At 44.9% G+C, this 19,180-nt stretch overlaps 1 protein-coding gene across 2 annotated transcripts in view; it reads right to left on the bottom strand.

Annotated features, from left to right (window-relative positions):
- The window catches only part of CA10 (carbonic anhydrase 10), a 319,822-nt gene that overhangs the window by 88,632 nt on the left and 212,010 nt on the right, over window positions 1-19,180 (bottom strand). For both annotated transcript variants that reach the window (XM_040435975.1, XM_040435976.1), the window contains one exon: window positions 9,888-10,030. In XM_040435975.1, coding sequence (XP_040291909.1) covers window positions 9,888-10,030 — 143 coding nt within the window. The remainder of the gene's footprint in view (window positions 1-9,887; window positions 10,031-19,180) is intronic.

The raw sequence follows: 19,180 nt of genomic DNA, 5'->3' as shown, positions 1-19,180 counted from the left end.
TCCTCTGATTCCGTTTGGATGTGTTCACTGTTTGTCTGTCGGCAGTCTGACGTTATCTGTTATCCCGTTCTGTTTGCCATGCTCTTGAGTCTGTTCCATGCGTTGTCTGAATTCTGTCCTAGTTCTGTCGCCAGTGAATTTCTGGCTGTTGCCTAATCTGTCTTGCCAAGTTTCTGTAACTGGACCTTCTATGTCTGAGCTATTCCCTAGAGTCCTGTACCTGTTCTGTCTTGCTAAGTTTCTGCTCACATATCTCTATGTCTAAACTGTGTCCTGAAGTCTGTTCCATGGATTTTGCAAGTTCTTTGCCTGTTTGTCCTCAGTCTGATTCTGTTCAGTCTACCTGGTTCTGTTTGTGATATTGCTTGTGTTTCTTTGTTGCCTTGCACTGGTGATTCTGCCCTGTTGTGTCAGTTGCCCTCTACACCGGGACTATTCCAAGAGGTAGTGGTTTGGTGCTTCCCCTGCTGTGAAGTCAAGGTGCCTGTACAGGGGTTAAAGGGTGAATACCAGGGGAAGTCCAGGTATCTGTGTAGGGGTTAAATGGTGAATACCAAGGGACCGCCAGTATAATGCTCTCAGGTCTAGTCCAACATTAATCTATCATCTGTCTATCTATCTCTGTATATCATCTGTCTGTCTTTCCATCCATCTTTCCAACCATCCATCCATGTATTTATTCATTCAGTTCTATCTATCTCTATCCATCCATCCTACTATGATGTTATATAACTCTTTTTGTTGCATTGACTACTACAGGCAGTAAAACTGATGAATTCTTCACACGATTTCTAACGCAATTACCCTGCAGGACATCATATCTATTGGTTCTTATTGACACTTTTTTCACAGAACCGTTTTTGTTTTGTTATGTAACGCATGTAGCGGTACTATGAGCTAATTATTTGTGCCTGCCTCTGGGCCGAATGTTGTCAACCCTCCCTTGTTAGGAGTACAAGCACACAAGCAGATGTCTTCCCATTGAGACTCATGTTGACAAATCCCATTCTGGCCATCTGAAGGAAAATATGGTAAAGCGTTCAGAATTTTAATACGGCACAAAGTAAACAGCAATTTTAAAGAAGGGCATTTAGCGATCCCCAGCGTATAGAAGAGAATACAGTTCTAATGTCTGTGTGACGCAAGCCTCTTCCTATCACAGTAAACTCTGGATGCGTTTTTTTCAGAAAGTTGTTGATGGTCTTTACATTTCTCAAACTAAATGTCACGATGACAAATTTTGAACTCAACTGCCTAGGTGCAAAATCAACCAATATTTTATATTTTTATCCTTTATCTGCAAATCCATCCCTTTTATCCGAAGCTCTTTGTTTTAGAAAACATTAATCTGCACAGATGGCAAAGCATGGTAATCTCTGATTTTCTGTTACTATGTTACCAGATACGGAATGGAATTTTTAATGAAATGGCAGTTTTAAGGGGTTTATGGAAAACAATGCATTTTTAATTATTTTCTACACTTCAACCCCCCCTTCCCCCCCCGAACATATAGATTTTATTTGCAGTGTGACTTTGTAACTATAGCTACGTTGTGCTTCTGAAACCAACTGTTTAAAGCACATTGTATGTGTTATATCAGCAATAATATACTGGTGCTACTTTTTGCTCAGTATGCTTTAGGTCTATGTAATAAGCTATAACCCTCCATATAACAGTGGCCTGCTCGTTCATCGAGGAGACCGCTGCTATTACATGCAGTGATCTCCTCCACAGTACGTGGACGAGAGATTGCTAATGCCATCACTCATCCCCATACAGAATTAGACCAGATGATCTGCTGCCGACAAACAATAATTTAGGAGTTGATCGTTCGATTTAGGTGTCAAACAGTTCTATTACCAAATGAACAACTAATTGGCGGCACTTTTGTACAGGCAGATTAACGCAGGTACGGAGTCGCTGTGGACAGTGTCCCTAACTGGTGTGGATAGTGTCCCTAATTGACGTAGATAGCATCTGTCATGGACTGTTTCCTTAAATTGACGAGGATAGTGTCCCTAATGAACATGGATAATATCGCTAATTTACATGGGCAGTGTCCTTAATTGAAGTGGACAGTTTCCTTAACTGGCATGGATAGTGTCCCAAATTTACATGGATAATGTCCCTAATTGGCATGAACAGTAGTGTGGATAGTGTCCCTAATTGGCATCTATACTGTCCCTAATGGGCGTGGATACTGTCTCTAGTTAGCATGGATAGTGTCCCTAACTGCCATGGATACTTTCTCTAGTTAGCATGGATACTGTCCTTAATTTTGGATAAATATATGGGAGCCTTTCATTTATGTGAATTCTTTTTTTTATGGAGAAATGCATAATAATCAATTCCAACCTTTTTTTTTATTATTTTGTTATGACATTCACCATTAAAATTAGTACTTTATTGTACTGGAAGGATAAGGATGGTGATATATACTATCTATATGCTTTATGTGTTGTTGCAAGTGTAATTAAATGTGATTTAGTTTAAAAAAAAAAAATATATATATATATATATATATTAACATTTTTAGCCTTGTTTATTTTATTTTTACTTGTTTATTTTTGGTATTTGCTTTAGGGGATGTTTACGATTATTTTTTTTAATGTATTTATAGATCGCAAAGTATTTGTAATAGTGTAATAGTGTGGAAAGAGGTTAGAATGAAGAAGAAGAAAATCCCTTTATTGTCCCTCAGTGGGGACATTTTGGCATAACAGCAGCAATCGCATTCACAACAGGAGCAAAAATAAGAGTAATTAGAAATTAAAGAGTAAAATACAAGAAACACAGAATTTACTTTGAAAATTCACTACTGGGTTTCTGGGAACAGTGGTGGTTATAAATCCTAACCGCTGCTGGGAGGAAGGACCTCCGATAACGCTCCTTCGTGCACCTAGGATGCAGCAGTCTGTCACTGAAGGAGCTCTCTAGCTTCACAACAGCTTTGTGCATGGGATGGGAGACATTGTCTAACAGTGATGTAAATTTTTCTAGAGTTCTTCTGTCACCCACCTCCTGCACTGGATCAAGGGGACAACCTAGGACAGAGCTGGCCTCCTTAATGAGCTTATCTAATCTCTGTCAGCCACAGATAAGCTGCTCCCCCAACAAACCACATCATAGAATATGGTTGATGCCACCACTGAGTCAAAGAAGGTCTTTAGGAGCGTCCCCTGCACTCCAAAGGACCTCAGTCTCCTCAAGAGTCTGCTCTGACACTTTTTAAAAAGAGCATCAGTGTTATGGCTCCAGTCCAGTTTCTTGTTTAGGTGAACACCCAGGTACTTATAAGAGTCCACCACCTCAATGTCCGTTCCCTGTATGTTCACCGGAACCAAAGCAGAGGGCCTGTGTCTGCGGAAATCCACCACCAGCTCCTTGCTTTTGCCCGTGTTGATCTGGAGCTGGTTCCGCTGACTCCAGTCCACAAAATCATGTGTACCCTGTTTGTACTCTGAGTCGTCCTCACCTGTGATAAAGCCGACTATGGCAGAGTCATCAGAGAACTTCTGTAGGTGGCAGCCTGGGGAGTTGATGGAAAAGTCTGCAGTGTAGAGGGTGAAGAGGAACGGTGCCAGCACAGTTCCCTGTGGTGCCCCCACAATGGCTTGTAGGAGAAATCTCTGGCATTAAATACTGGTGATTTGTGTTTCATTCAAGGAGGTAACTGCACTCGCATGACTGCAGCTATTAAATGTCATTAAACTGCCTCAGTAAAGGTGTTAGAACAGCACTGTAAGCTTGGTATCTTCAATTTACCATACATAGCTTCTTTCACACCTCTCTTGAACCAAATGACAGCTATTGTCTGTCACTCACAATGCTTAATAACACCGAATAGATTCAGTCATCCAAATGCATTTAACATCTTTAACATGAAGCACCAGTATTTTATGCCAGAGATTTCTTGTACAAGCCATTCTAATTGAGAAAGTCAGTTGGATGACTAGTGAAATGTCTTAAAGAAAAGAAAAAAATTACAGCAAGTCCAGCTTCTCTGACCTATTGCTAGTAATGTACCATGATCTGGATGAATGGGAACCTTCACAGTGTTAGCCCAGCTCCCCATACCTGCGATTCTGTCCCCACATGCAGGTATGGGCGCCGGGCTTCCTCACTCCTCCTCGCTGCTGCACGCCGTGCTGACAGGCGCGGGCAGTGGGGTTCTTAGCTGTGATTTGCATTCCTGCCACCAGGATTTCCCTCCAAGCTCTGAGCAGAGCTTGCAATCTGGCTTGGAGTTTCTTGTGTGTATTTAGGGTGTGTGCGGGCGTATCTCTCCTCCCTTTGTGAGGCAGCCTGTGTACGCCCTCTATCTTCCCCTGCCTATAGCTGGTCTGCAGGAGTTATTTAAAGGTGCCTTCTTCTACAGGAAGGCGCCAGAGCAACTTAGGTTCCTAGCTAGTCTAGTTTCCTGTTTGAGCTAAGGTGTTCTGTTGGTGCTTGTCATTCTGTGTATCAGCCTTCGGATTACGGACTTTGCCGGATTGCCGCCTGCCCTGACCCTGATCTACGTTTATGGACTTTGCCTGACTGCTGCCTGACTTCTGCCTTCGTACCCTGACTACGCCTCTGTCTGATCAGCCTCTGGCCTCCCAGCATCCACTGGGTGTATTGAGCCACCTGGAGGTCAGTCCAGTGGGTCCACACTCTGGTCCTGATTCCCTCATTTTCCAATTCCCCTCTGAGGTAGCACCTGGCACACCCCTCTCTCCTCACCATCAGAGGGAGTTGGTCACAACACACAGACAATTCTATGAAAGAACTATCTGCCGAAGGAGCCCCCCCTTCTGCTCTATCAGCAATAGGAAGCAAGGAACATCAAGTTCCAAACAGGAAAAGATTAAAAAGACTGTTTGCTTCAAGGATACATAGAAAATCTTACAAATTAAACAGGATCCATTTATTTCCTGCCCTCTGCACTTTGATTAACAGGACCAGACATGATGACGTCAGTGGCGTCGCCAGGGGGGGGGGCCAGAGGGGGCCACGGCCCCCCCTACATCCTGCTGTGCCCCCCCATGTGCCCCCCCAACTAAAATGCCCCCCCCCCCCTCCCCAAGTGAGCCGCCGCCGCCGGGCACAGGGAGATGAGCGCTTCCATTGCGCTCATCTCCATTGTAAACTGCCTGTGCCAGCGGAGCGGAGGTGCAGGGGAGGGAGAGGCGTGTCCCTTCCCCTTCCTCTGATAGGCTGCAGGCAGGCCCGAAGTGGAGGAGAGGCCCCGCCCCCTAATTGCTAATGTTTATCTTTCTAAAGCTAAAGGACCTTTGATGATGTCCAGTGTTACTGCCACATTGGGGGGGCTTATTACAATACTGGCACATGATGATGGGGGGGACTTAATACTGGTACATGATGATGAGGGGGGACTTAATACTGGTACATGATGATGGGGGGGACTTAATACTGGCACATGATGATGGGGGGGACTTAATACTGGCACATGATGATGGGGGGACTTAATACTGGCACATGATGATGGGGGGGACTTAATACTGGTACATGATGATGAGGGGGGACTTAATACTGGCACATGATGATGGGGGGGGACTTAATACTGGCACATGATGATGGGGGGGACCTAATACTGGCACATGATGATGGGGGGGACTTAATACTGACACATGATGATGGGGGGACTTAATACTGGCACATGATGATGGGGGGACTTAATACTGGAACATGGGGGGGCTTAATACTGGCACGTGATGGGGGGCTTATTACTGGCACGTGATGGGGGGCTTATTACTGGCACGTGATGGGGGCTTATTACTGGCACGTGATGGGGGCTTATTACTGGCACGTGATGGGGGGCTTATTACTGGCACGTGATGGGGGCTCTTGTTACTGGCACGTGATGGGGGCTTATTACTGGCACGTGATGGGGGCCTATTACTGGCACGTGATGGGGGGCTTATTACTGGCACGTGATGGGGGGCTTATTACTGGCACATGATGGGGGGCTTATTACTGGCACATGATGGGGGGCTTATTACTGGCACGTGATGGGGGCTCTTGTTACTGGCACGTTATTGAGGGCACTTATTACTGGCACATTATTGGTGGGCACTATAGGGGCATCTACTGAGGCCACAAAGAAGGGGTGTTTTATATGGGAGGCTCTGTACAGTAGCATTTTATACTGGGACACATTATGGTGGGTACTATAGAGAAGGGGAGAGAGGAGTACTATGGAGTCATCTACAGGGGCATTAAGAAGGGGTATTTTATACTTGCAAATTATGGGGGACACTGAGGGCATCTACTGGGGCACGATATATGGGACATTTTATACTGGTACATTATGGGGGGCACTAGCAGGAAGGGGGGAGAGGAGCACTATGGAGGCATTTACTGGTGCACTATATAGGGGTATTTTATACTGTCACATTATGGGGGACATTAGCTCAACTGGGGGCATAAGGGGGTATGTTTTGCACATTATAAGGAGAATTATTTCTACTGGGGGGCATTATGGTGGGTTTTATTACTCCCCCATGGTATGACCCCTAGTAGCAGCACCAGCCTCTCCCTGCTCTGTGACCCCTCTGCCCCTTCTCCAAATCCTTATTATGAAATCTTTCTCATTAGGATAAAGCACAACATCAGCTCCGCCGAGCCCCCGGCCAAAGTGTGGAAGTGGCGTCCGAGATCCCCAAGGGCCAAGCCAAGTAATTGTAAGTGTTCATGTGAAATATGTTTATTTTATATATGTACACTCCTGTGAGAGGCGGGGATGGAGATCTGTGGATGACACTGTTATAGGGAGGGAGATCTGTGGATGACACTGTTATGGAGGGGGAAATGGGGATGACACTGTCATGGGGTGGATCTGTGGGTGACACATATAGCATAAGATGCTATATACGGTATGTGGCATCCACAGATCCCCCCATAGCAGTGTCATCCACAGATCCCCCTTTCTATAAAAGTGTCATCCACAGACAGCTGGACTTTTCTTCCCTGTTGCGGTTTTAGGTATTGGGTAAAGTATTGCAGCATTTCTAAGCGTACTTGTGTAAATGTATCGTTGTTATAGCTGCCCCCCCTACTTTTGTCCTGGCCCCCAGTGTGCCCCCCCAAAATTTGAAAGCTAGAGACGCCACTGGATGACGTTTTTACACAGCCTGGCCCTGTCAATCAAAGTGGAGAGGGCACGGCAGTTTCAGAGGGAGCAGAACCTCTAGGTGTAACGGCAGCACCCTCGTTGCTCCTAAAGGCTCATTTGCATATATTAAAACATATTTTTTCTCAGCAATGCGGGCACATATGAACATGGGACCAACAAAGATGCCTTCAGCTGCCAAGCGCACATGTAACTGGTCAGACAGTGTCATAGGTACAAATCTGCTGACAGATGGTCTTTAAGGCAACTCCTGTCCATATATCCTACTAAGGAACATGGATTACATAGATGAGAGTCCCCCACTCGGAGACCCTATCCTGTGAGCCAGAATAGGGAGCAGCACTATAGAAGTGGCCCTCTTTCTAGAAGAGTCAAGCCATTCTTGAATTACATCGACAGTAAGTCATCCAAATTGCTGTCATGCAATATTACATTCCCTTCTGCATCGGCAGTTGTGGGGGATATGCCTTACTAGCTACAGCTTCCCCGAGCAAATTCAGCTTTTTTCTGGGTTCATGATTAGACAACCCTTTAAAATCCAATGAACTGTACATAGGTTTAATGTTAAAGGGACACTGACAGGCCCAATAAGCATAATTATCTATATATATGCATGCACAGGTCTTCTAATGTGTATTAAAAACATATAAGTATAACCCCTGTCCACCTTATAAATACAGCAAACTCATGTTTTATAACCAGATGTAATCGCTCTTCTTACTGCCCAAGGAGCGGCGTTTCAGCTTCACTTCTGCCCAGCCAGCCGCGCCCCAACCGCCGTTTTGAAGCGCTGCCCAGCTAATCAATATTCACTTCGCTGGGCGGCTTCTGCTGTCCCCGACGTTCCGAGATCCCGCGCATGCCCAATAGAAAGCTATGGGCATCGGACTCACTTTCAGCTTCTGCGCAGGCGCGATGTGATCCCGGCGAGTGAGGGTGCCGGGCGCATGCGCAGAAGCTGAAAGTGAGTCCGATGCCTATAGCTTTCTATGTCAGGGACAGAAGAAGCCGCCCAGCAAAGTGAATATTGATGAGCTGGGCTGATCTTCAAAACGGCGGTTGGGGCGCGGCTGGCTGGGCAAAAGTGAAGCTGAAACGCCGCCCCTTGGGCAGAAAGAAGAGCAATTACATCAGTTTATAAAACATAAGTTTGCTGTATTTATAAGGTGGACAGGGGTTATACTTATATGTTTTTAATACACATTAGAAGACCTGTGGATGCATATATATAGATAATTATGCTTATTGGGCCTGTCAGTGTCCCTTTAAGCTTTTTCTAACTGTGGCAGGAGTTCCCCACCAGCTTCTTGGCTCCCTTTACTTATCTTCCAGTCCCCATTCTGTAAGCTTCTGGAAGGACTGGTTCTCGTGCACCGCTTCTCCAATGACTGGTCTCAGCAGTGACATTTCCCCAAACAAATTATCACTGCCACATCATGTGCAGGTGACAAGTCCAGTCATGGGCTAGAGCAGCGCATTAGACAGTGTCTGCCTGGGGACTGTAAGACCAGTGAAGGGATTCAGAAAAGAGGTGCAGGGAACAGGTGAGTGCTGCCCACAGTTATAAAGTCCCAAAGCTGGACAAGCCCATTATTATTATGGTGGCTCATGGCTGCCGCTGGTGGACTCAACGGCCCTGGGTTTCTGAGTCCCAGCATTGTGAACCCATCACCTTCCCTCTTCTTGCCGGTGACCCTGGCCATGAAGGTTGCTCTGTCCCTCCATGCAGGGTGTGGCCTGCTCGCGAGTAAGACCTCACTCTTTTTGCCCATAAGGCACACGCACCCACTACCTCCGGCATATGGGTCAGCACAAGCACCCTAATATGCTCCAGCACCTTCCCCTGTGGAAGGGTGCCTGAGAAATGGGTTGTCTAACTTGCTAGTATCCTGCTAAGGTGTGCTATTCAGTTTTCTGCCTGTGGACAGACTTTCTTCTCAATTCCTGGAGTGTGACCCTCTGCTGCCTGACCTCCGTATTGACTCTTCGCTGCCTTCCCTGACTTCAGACCCTGTATTGGATTGCTTATACTCTGTCTGCCCTGATCTCGGCCTGTCCCTGACTACAGTTTTGGCTGATCCTGCGGTCCTCTGTACTGGTGTCTCTGACCCCTGTAGGTCAGCTGTCAACTATACAGAGAATACTCTGTAAGGTAGTAGCCTGGTGGTTACCCTGCAGTGAAGTCCAGATCCTTGTACAGGGGTTAAATGGTGAAAACCAAGGGACTGCCAGGATAACGCCCCAAAAGTCAAATTTGTTGGTTGACACAGTGGTTCCACACCCACTGCCACGCAGCTATATGAAGAGAAGCTGGAGATGAGGCTTTGTATCAAAAAATGAAGCTCCAACCCCTATTCCAATACATTATTAGTCAGCATAGTAGTGTAGACATAAAATGAATATCATTCAATGTTGGATTTATATATGAATAGGAATGAAGAAATAATAGATATTAATTTAACACATTTGCATACATTTAGAACATTTGCATACGATGTGCAGAGTTTTGAACACCATCTATCACATTATGGGGGAGATCTATCAAACTGGCATAAAGGAGAACTGGCTTAGTTGCCCATAGTATCCAAGAAGATTCCACCTTTCATTTTTCAGAGCTCCTCTTGAAAATGAAAGGTGGAATCTGATTGGTTGCTATGGGCAACTAAGCCAGTTCTACTTTACACCAGTTTGATAAATCCCCCCCAATAATGTGTTTTTCTATACAACTGATCAGAATAAAATAATTCCTCACCTTCCGTCCACCTGTGTTTATACGTAGCGATGTTAGGAAAGGATCAAATATCATATGGCTGGTTTCTATGTTGACAGGTGACTGCCTCTTACCAACTGCACACAGATTCCAGGCTGAATTTACCAATCCCCAAAAAGAAGGCACTGCAACGAAAAAAATATATATTGTGACTTATATGAGCATTTGGTAATCTGTGAACACAGCACAATCAGCTAGTTACATGATATCAGAAATCTTAGCTTAAAGCCGTTGTCCCATGAAAAATATTTTACATTTTTCAAGACAGCACCTGGATCTGAACACTTTCAGAACTGTATGAAATTAAAAATTCTATAAAAGGCATCTGTATGGCGCCACCTGCTGTTTGTTCTTTTCCTTTGTACATTGGTCGCACATTCTCAGTTCCATCCCGTAAGGGGGTCTTTACACGCTGCAGATTTTGTCGCAGAAATTTCCGCATCTGAAAACCAAACACATGGATTTCTGTAAGCCCCATTCAGGTGAATGGAACTGATTCTCAGCCACTAATATTTAATATTTATATTTGTTCTGCAACAAAATCTGCATCGTGTGAAGGCGCCTTAGGCTACTTTCACACTAGCATTTTGGCTTTCCTTTCATGAGATCCGTTCAGGTTTTGCCCTAATGCATTCTGAATGGAAAAGGATCAGCTCAGAATGCATCAGTTTGCCTCCGTTCAGTCACAATTCCGCTCTGGAGGCGGACACCAAAACGCTGCCTGCCTGACGAAGCGGAGCCAAACGAATCCGTCCTGACACACAATGTAAGTCAATAGGGACGGATCCGTTCTCTGACACAATCTGGCACAATAGAAAACTGATCCGTCCCCCATTGACTTTCAATGGTGTTCAAGACAGATCTATCATAGCTATAGAAGACATAATACAACCGGATCTGTTCATGACGGATGCATGCAGTTGTATTATTGCAACGGAAGCCTTTTTGCAGATCCATGACGGATCCGCAAAAAACGCGAGGTACGGGGCTGGTTCTATGTGAGGTACGGGGCTGGTTCTATGTGAGGTACGGGGCTGGTTCTATGTGAGGTACGGGGCTGGTTCTATGTGAGGTACCGGGCTGGTTCTATGTGAGGTACGGGGCTGGTTCTATGTGAGGTACGGGGCTGGTTCTATGTGAGGTACGGGGCTGGTTCTATGTGAGGTACGGGGCTGGTTCTATGTGAGGTATGGGGCTGGTTCTATGTTAGGTACGGGGCTGGTTCTATGTGAGGTACCGGGCTGGTTCTATGTGAGGTACCGGGCTGGTTCTATGTGAGGTACGGGGCTGGTTCTATGTGAGGTACGGGGCTGGTTCTATGTGAGGTACGGGGCTGGTTCTATGTGAGGGGCTGGTTCTATGTGAGGGGCTGGTTCTATGTGAGGCGCTGGTTCTATGTGAGGTACGGGCTGGTTCTATGTGAGGTACGGGGCTGGTTCTATGTGAGGTACGGGGCTGGTTCTATGTGAGGTACGGGGCTGGTTCTATGTGAGGTACCGGGCTGGTTCTATGTGAGGTACGGGGCTGGTTCTATGTGAGGTACGGGGCTGGTTCTATGTGAGGTACGGGGCTGGTTCTATGTGAGGTACGGGGCTGTTTCTATGTGAGGGGCTGGTTCTATGTGAGGGGCTGGTTCTATGTGAGGCGCTGGTTCTATGTGAGGGGCTGGTTCTATGTGAGGTACGGGCTGGTTCTATGTGAGGTACGGGCTGGTTCTATGTGAGGTACCGGGCTGGTTCTATGTGAGGTACCGGGCTGGTTCCATGTGAGGTACGGGGCTAGTTCTATGTGAGGGGCTGGTTCTATGTGAGGTACGGGGCTGGTTCTATGTGAGGTACGGGGCTGGTTCTATGTGAGGTACGGGGCTGGTTCTATGTGAGGGGCTGGTTCTATGTGAGGGGCTGGTTCTATGTGAGGCGCTGGTTCTATGTGAGGTACGGGCTGGTTCTATGTGAGGTACGGGGCTGGTTCTATGTGAGGGGCTGGTTCTATGTGAGGTACGGGGCTGGTTCTATGTGAGGGGCTGGTTCTATGTGAGGTACGGGGCTGGTTCTATGTGAGGTATGGGGCTGGTTCTATGTGAGGGGCTGGTTCTATGTGAGGTACAGGGCTGGTTCTATGTGAGGTACAGGGCTGGTTCTATGTAAGCTACAGAGCTGGTTCTATGTGAGTTACAGAGCTGGTTCTAGCTTTTACCCCAAAATTTGCTTCATGACGAATTACTTTGTCATGTAAGTAGTAGGTGCAATGACAGGGAGCAGAATTTGCACCGCCCCCTGTCATTGAACCCCTCAGATGCCACGTTGATAGTTGATCGCCGCATCTGATAGTAATAAAACAGTGTAAAATAAAAAAAACAAAAACAAAAGAAATCATACTTACCTCATCCATTCGCTCGTGATGGGCCGGCCGCCACCACCTTGCTTGAAGATCTGGATCGAAATCTTGCGCGGCCCGTGGTGACATCATACGTCACGGTGTGAGATCTTCAAGCAACATGGTGGCAGCTGTTTTTTACACCATTTCATGAAAAGTCAATTCGCTACCACGAGCACGAGGAAATTCGGCTTTGCTGAAAAAAGAATTTCCCCTGAAATTCACTCAACTCTAAAAAAGATTGTCATGTACTATATGATTTACGTTTTACATTAATAATGGAATATATATATATATATATATATATATACAGTACAGACCAAAAGTTTGGACACACCTTCTCATTCAAAGAGTTTTCTTTATTTTCATGACTATGAAAATTGTAGATTCACACTGAAGGCATCAAAACTATGAATTAACACATGTGGAATTATATACATAACAAACAAGTGTGAAACAACTGAAAATATGTCATATTCTAGGTTCTTCAAAGTAGCCACCTTTTGCTTTGATTACTGCTTTGCACACTCTTGGCATTCTCTTGATGAGCTTCAAGAGGTAGTCCCCTGAAATGGTCTTCCAACAGTCTTGAAGGAGTTCCCAGAGATGCTTAGCACTTGTTGGCCCTTTTGCCTCCACTCTGCGGTCCAGCTCACCCCAAACCATCTCGATTGGGTTCAGGTCCGGTGACTGTGGAGGCCAGGTTATCTGGCGCAGCACCCCATCACTCTCCTTCATGGTCAAATAGCCCTTACTTTCAAAGTTTTCCCAATTTTTCGGCTGACTGACTGACCTTCATTTCTTAAAGTAATGATGGCCACTCGTTTTTCTTTACTTAGCTGCTTTTTTCTTGCCATAATACAAATTCTAACAGTCTATTCAGTAGGACTATCAGCTCTGTATCCACCTGACTTCTCCTCAACGCAACTGATGGTCCCAACCCCATTTAGAAGGCAAGAAATCCCACTTATTAAACCTGACAGGGCACACCTGTGAAGTGAAAACCATTTCAGGGGACTACCTCTTGAAGCTCATCAAGAGAATGCCAAGAGTGTGCAAAGCAGTAATCAAAGCAAAAGGTGGCTACTTTGAAGAACCTAGAATATGACATATTTTCAGTTGTTTCACACTTGTTTGTTATGTATATAATTCCACATGTGTTAATTCATAGTTTTGATGCCTTCAGTGTGAATCTACAATTTTCATAGTCATGAAAATAAAGAAAACTCTTTGAATGAGAAGGTGTGTCCAAACTTTTGGTCTGTACTGTATATAAAGATATATATAGATATATATAGATATATATAATTTGGAGAGACAGAATAGACAGTGAGAGTCATGAGTACTGATTACCCCACCAGACACAGTGATTGACAGCCTTCTGTGTATGTACATTGATACAGGAAGAGCTGCCAATCACCCTTTGTGGGTGGGGTAATCAGGACTCCTACTATCTGTCCTAGGAGTCCTATGGGAATTTACCCTGCATTTTACTCAGAGATCATTCTCCAAATGATAAAAGTTTATATATCACAGAGCTCAGCTCCTCTCTATCATATCCTACTTTTGGAGGAGGAGAAGTCACCTGACAGGTTCACTTTAAGACTAAAACGGCTAAAATAAACAATGTGTCTCCAGTTCCTTTTCTTAGTATGAAAATGCTATGTAAACCTATCTATATGGCATAAGAATGAGGAACAGCAGTCTGCTGCTCTTCCAGACTCCTTTGGTATTGCGCAGTGATTTTGGTACATAAATGCCACCGATTTCCATCACCAACGCAATGTGTACATAAAGGTGTCAATGGTTTCAATTCTGACTGAGATTCAGAGGGATGGAAGACTCAAAGCTGCGCCAAAGTGATTCTGATATGCTGCAGACCTGTCTACAGAACTCTGATTGTTTAATTTGGAAAAGGACTTAGGAACAGTAAACTAAGCTGTAGAAACCAGTGTCAGACAGCTGCTGCCAAGGCCAATAAGATAATGGGTTGCATCAAAAGGGGCATAGATGCCTGTGATGAGAACATAGTCCTACCACCTTACACATCACTAGTCAGACTACACATGGAGTACTGTGAACAGTTCTGGGCTCCTGTGAACAAGGCAGACATAGCAGAGCTGGAGAAGGTTCAGAAGAGGGTAACTAAAGTAATAACTGGAATGGGTGGACTACAGTACCCTGAAAGATTATCAAAATTAGGGTTATTCACTTTAGAAAAAAGACGACTGAGGGGAGATCTAATTACTATGTATAAATATATCAGGGGTCAGTACAGAGATCTATCACATCATCTATTTATCCCCAGGACTGTGACGAGGGGACATCCTCTGCATCAGGAGGAAAGGAGGTTTTTTACACAAACATAGAAGTGGATTCTTTACGGTAAGAGCAGTGAGACTATGGAACACTCTGCCTGAGGAGGTGGGGATGGTGAGTTCACTAAAAGAGTTCAAGAGGGGCCTGGATGTATTTCTGGAGTGTAATAATATTACAGGCTATAGCTACTAGAGAGGGGTCGTTGTTCCAGGGAGTTATTCTGATTGCCTGATTGGAGTCAGGAAGGAATTTGTTCCCTTAAAATGAGAAAAATTGGCTTCTACTGTTTAAATAGGGTTGAGGTTCAAAGGTTTCTGTAAAATACGGAATGACTTAACTTGGGTAAAAAGAAAAACTCTTTAGGTTTTGATCAACTTGAATTTGCAGGTTCTATTAGTCTGTTTAGTATTTTTAATGGAAGTAATAGTTCAGTACGCAGCCATATGCTCGCTACTAAAACGCTTGACAGGCCACACTAATTCAAAACCACCTGTTGGTATTTACTGGTATGCATTTTACTTGGTTTTCATTCATCATATAGGGAATTAAAAATGTTAAATTGTAGTTTATGAATCACGTGATAATTACAGACGAGCAAATCAATTCTAAAATATGGCAATTCAACCCACATTTTTCAAAAAGCTCTGGTTCTAATTAACTCAAATTTTGTGTGATTTGGTTTGGGATAATCAGAGGAAGGAGAGAGGCCATGAGAAAACTTTGGTTTTGGCTCCAATTTATTTGGACCTGAGTGGAATCGGAAGATCGATTTGGCTGAATTGGAGGTCAAATCAAATTTTAAGAAATTCTCTTATCTCTAGTCTTAAAGAGGTTGTTTCACTTCAGCAAATAGCATTTATCATCTAGAGGAAGTTAATACAAGGCACTTACTAATGTATTGTGATTGTCCATATTGTCTCCTTTGCTGGCTGGATTCATTTTTCCATCACATTATACACTGCTCATTTCCATGGTTACGACCACCCTGCAATCTATCAGTGGTGGTCGCGCTTGCACACTATAGAAAAAAGCGCCAGCCTTTCTGGTGGCCGGGACCGTGGGAGTGCACTTAGGCTAGTGTTTTTTTCTATAGTGTGTTAGCACGGCCACCGCTGCACGATGGTCGTAACCATGGTAACAAGCATTGTATAATGTGAAGGAAGATCACAAATCATAAAATATTTTCGAAAGTCCCTTATCGGGAACCTTTTTTGTTGTTGCTACAATGGGAATAACTTTGTATGCAGAAAAATATCTCTTGCTTGTAAAGTGATCATCAACGTCTTTGTGATTGACATGAAATTTGACAATTCAAAAATTTTAGTCAAATTGAAAGTTGTGTGCAGTCAATACCATAAGAAACACTGTCTTCCAATGGATGCTATGGTGGACACACCACTACTTTACAATATCATACCCAACTGCCATGTGGCCTATATAGGTGTCACAAACTCACCTGTCCGGGCTCCAGTGTTGAGCTGTCCAGGTTTGGGGTGGCGCCCCGGGAGAGACTGTGCGTCTCTCTCTAAGCCACACCCGCTGGTGACGCGACCACATCCTTAGTAACAGGATGCAGTGCTCTGTTTCTCCCTGCAGCAGGTGTGTATTGGGGAAGATTAGCAGTAAACTGATTGCTCAGCAGCTCTATTCCTATGTGCTAGTGTTTCTGACTAATGGAGCGCTGAGTTATGGACCTATCAGGTTCTGATCCTGGAACTCAGTGCCAGTGATAGTCTCAGACTCACTTGCTGTGTTCCTGGTTCCTGTGCTTGATGGATTACTTGTTCTTCTGACCCCGGCTTGTCTTCTGACCACTCTCTGTCTCTTGTTTTGGTAATGCATATCCTATCTGGTTCTGACCCATTTACGTACAACCCTGTATTTGTGTTTTGTCTCTTGGTGTTTGTCTGTCTCTGCACCTTAGTAGTATAGGGACTGTCAACCATTTGCAGTCTTGCTACCTAGGACTTGTACTGCAAATAGATAGAGAAAGCAGGCTGGGTTCTAGATCAGCGCTCACTGTCCGTGTCTGTCCCTACCTATAGGCATTACAATAGGTCTCTTTTGTGACAGGGGGACCTTTGAACCCTTCAGTGACTGGGGTCACTAGGGCCCTGGTGCGACTGTTACCTCGGCAACCTCTATAACTCCGCCTCTCCCGACAGACAGGCGGTAACAGATGTTTGACAGTCAGTTATTCCCTGCTCCATTGAAATAACATTAAGGGCGTTGTCCAGTCTTTAGTATGTGATGGTCAACCTTTAGGACACCTTGTAACTCCATTGCCATTGGGAGCAGTGCTGTACTACTATGTTGACAGTGCTGTGTAGCAAGGCGCCAACTCCTGGAGATGGAGCTACATTAAATAGCTGATTGGTGGGAATGCACAGTGTTGGACCCCTGCTGATGAACTAGTGATGGCCTATTATGAGGATAGGGCATCAATTACTAAAGGCTGGGCAACCACTTGAATTTTTTCTTGGCATGGGGGAATCACTGATTACTGTAGACCAGGAGAAAACAACCTTGGTTGATCTGAGGGCCATATTGTCCGACTGAAACAAGGGCCACCATAAAATTTAAAGGGGTATTACTTTTTGAGACATTGAAAATATATTCCATAAATGTCTAATAGGTGTAGGTTCCACTGACTCCCAAATGTCAGGAGAATGGGCACTGACTCCTTCACAATTTGGCACTCCCGATAGGAGGAGACCATCTACTCTGATTTAGAATAGCCTAGCATTTAACAACTCATAAATTACAACGGAGAGAACATAATGCATAGTTGGTCACCTTTTCACCTAATCTACTCCTTTGTAGACGCTAAACAGGAGTCAAGGGGCCCCACCCCTTATGGTCCCTGGGCCACAGGTTGTGCTCCCATGCTGTAGACCAAAGGTTGACTTTTATCCTATGGCTGTGGTTTAGATTCTGAACATACATTTACTACCTGCTGTGGTAGAAGTAGATGTGTCTTTCCCATGTTTAGTTACAACAGCACAGAATTAAAGGGAACCTGTCACCGGGATTTTGTGTATAGAGCTGAGGACACGGGTTTCTAGATGGCCGCTAGCACATCCGCAATACCCAGTTCCCATAGCTCTGTGTGCTTTTATTGTGTAAAAAAAACACGATTTGATACATATGCAAATTAACCTGAGATGAGTCCTGTCCCTGACTCATCTCAGGAACAGGACTCATCTCAGGTTAATTTGCATATGTATCAAATAGTTTTTTTTTACACAATAAAAGCACACAGAGCTATGGGAACTGGGTATTGCGGATGTGCTAGCGGCCATCTAGAAACCCATGTCCTCAGCTCTATACACAAAATCCCGGTGACAGGTTCCCTTTAAAGGGATTCTGTAGCCAGGTTTCACCCCTGTCAGCTAAACATATGCTGATGTTCAGGGCCTCATCACGATTCCTAATGTGGGCTTATAAATGTGATCTGTAGCCTTATTTTGCTAAAAAACAGCTTTTACTAACCTGTCACTCAAACAAATAAGGTGCCCAAGGGGATGTCAAGCGATGCAAGGTGCCCGCCGCACCCACCGCCGTTCGTGCCCAGCGCCGCCTTTCCAAACTTCTGCGCCGCCTCCTAATCCTCTGTGCCGCCTCTCGCTCTCCCTCCCTCCCTCCCCCCTCCTCCTGCTGTAAGATCTCGCGCGTGCGCACAGGGCTCTGCCTGATGCGCCCGTGCGGACTTCTCCATTTGGCTTCTTGAAGCGAAGTGCGCATGCGCCGGCACTTCGCTCAACCCCCTGTATGACCTGCACTCTGGCGCCAGCCTCTCAGAGCCCTGTGCGCACGCGCGATATCTTACAGCAGGAGGAGGGGGGAGGGAGGGAGAGCGAGAGGCGGCACAGAGGATTAGGAGGCGGCGCAGAAGTCTGGAAAGGCGGCGCTGGGCACGAACGGCGGTGGGTGCGGCGGGCACCTTGCATCGCTTGACATCCCCTTGGGTGACAGGTTAGTAAAAGCTGTTTTTTTAGCAAAATAAGGCTACAGATGACATTTATAAGCCCACATTAGGAATCGTGATGAGGCCATGAACATCAGCATATGTTTAGCTGACAGGGGTGAAACCTGGTGACAGAATCCCTTTAAGTCGGTGACTTCACCTCTATTTCTCATCTAATCTTGTATTGCAAGGAATTTTTCACTCTGTCTGGCAGCTGTTCATTTCGACTCTCACTTTTTCCTCATTGACATTCACTCTCACAGTGATCTGTCTTAGCCGAACAATTGGCGACACATTAATTTAAGAATTTTCAACTCTCTTGCTCATTCTAATAGATTCAATACCGACTATGCTGATTGAGGTTTCATTGGAGTTAAAACCTTGGAGTGGAACTTCGAAACGTCCAAGCTCAAATTTATTTAAATAAATTTTAAAGTGATAGAAGCCAGGAATTGTTTCTAAATATTGATACCATACTTGTTTCTTAAAGGGAATGTGTCATCAGCAAATTACCTATTATTTAAATCATGTTTTTATGTTTAACATATTTTGAAAGAATTGTGTTGTTTATTTTCCATGTCAATATCTATATTTTTTTAAAAAGCCATAAAAT

Source organism: Bufo bufo, chromosome 6, assembly GCF_905171765.1.
Source record: "Bufo bufo chromosome 6, aBufBuf1.1, whole genome shotgun sequence".
In the NCBI taxonomy this organism is placed as follows: Eukaryota; Metazoa; Chordata; class Amphibia; order Anura; family Bufonidae; genus Bufo; species Bufo bufo.
This window is presented reverse-complemented; position numbering and strand designations above follow the sequence as displayed.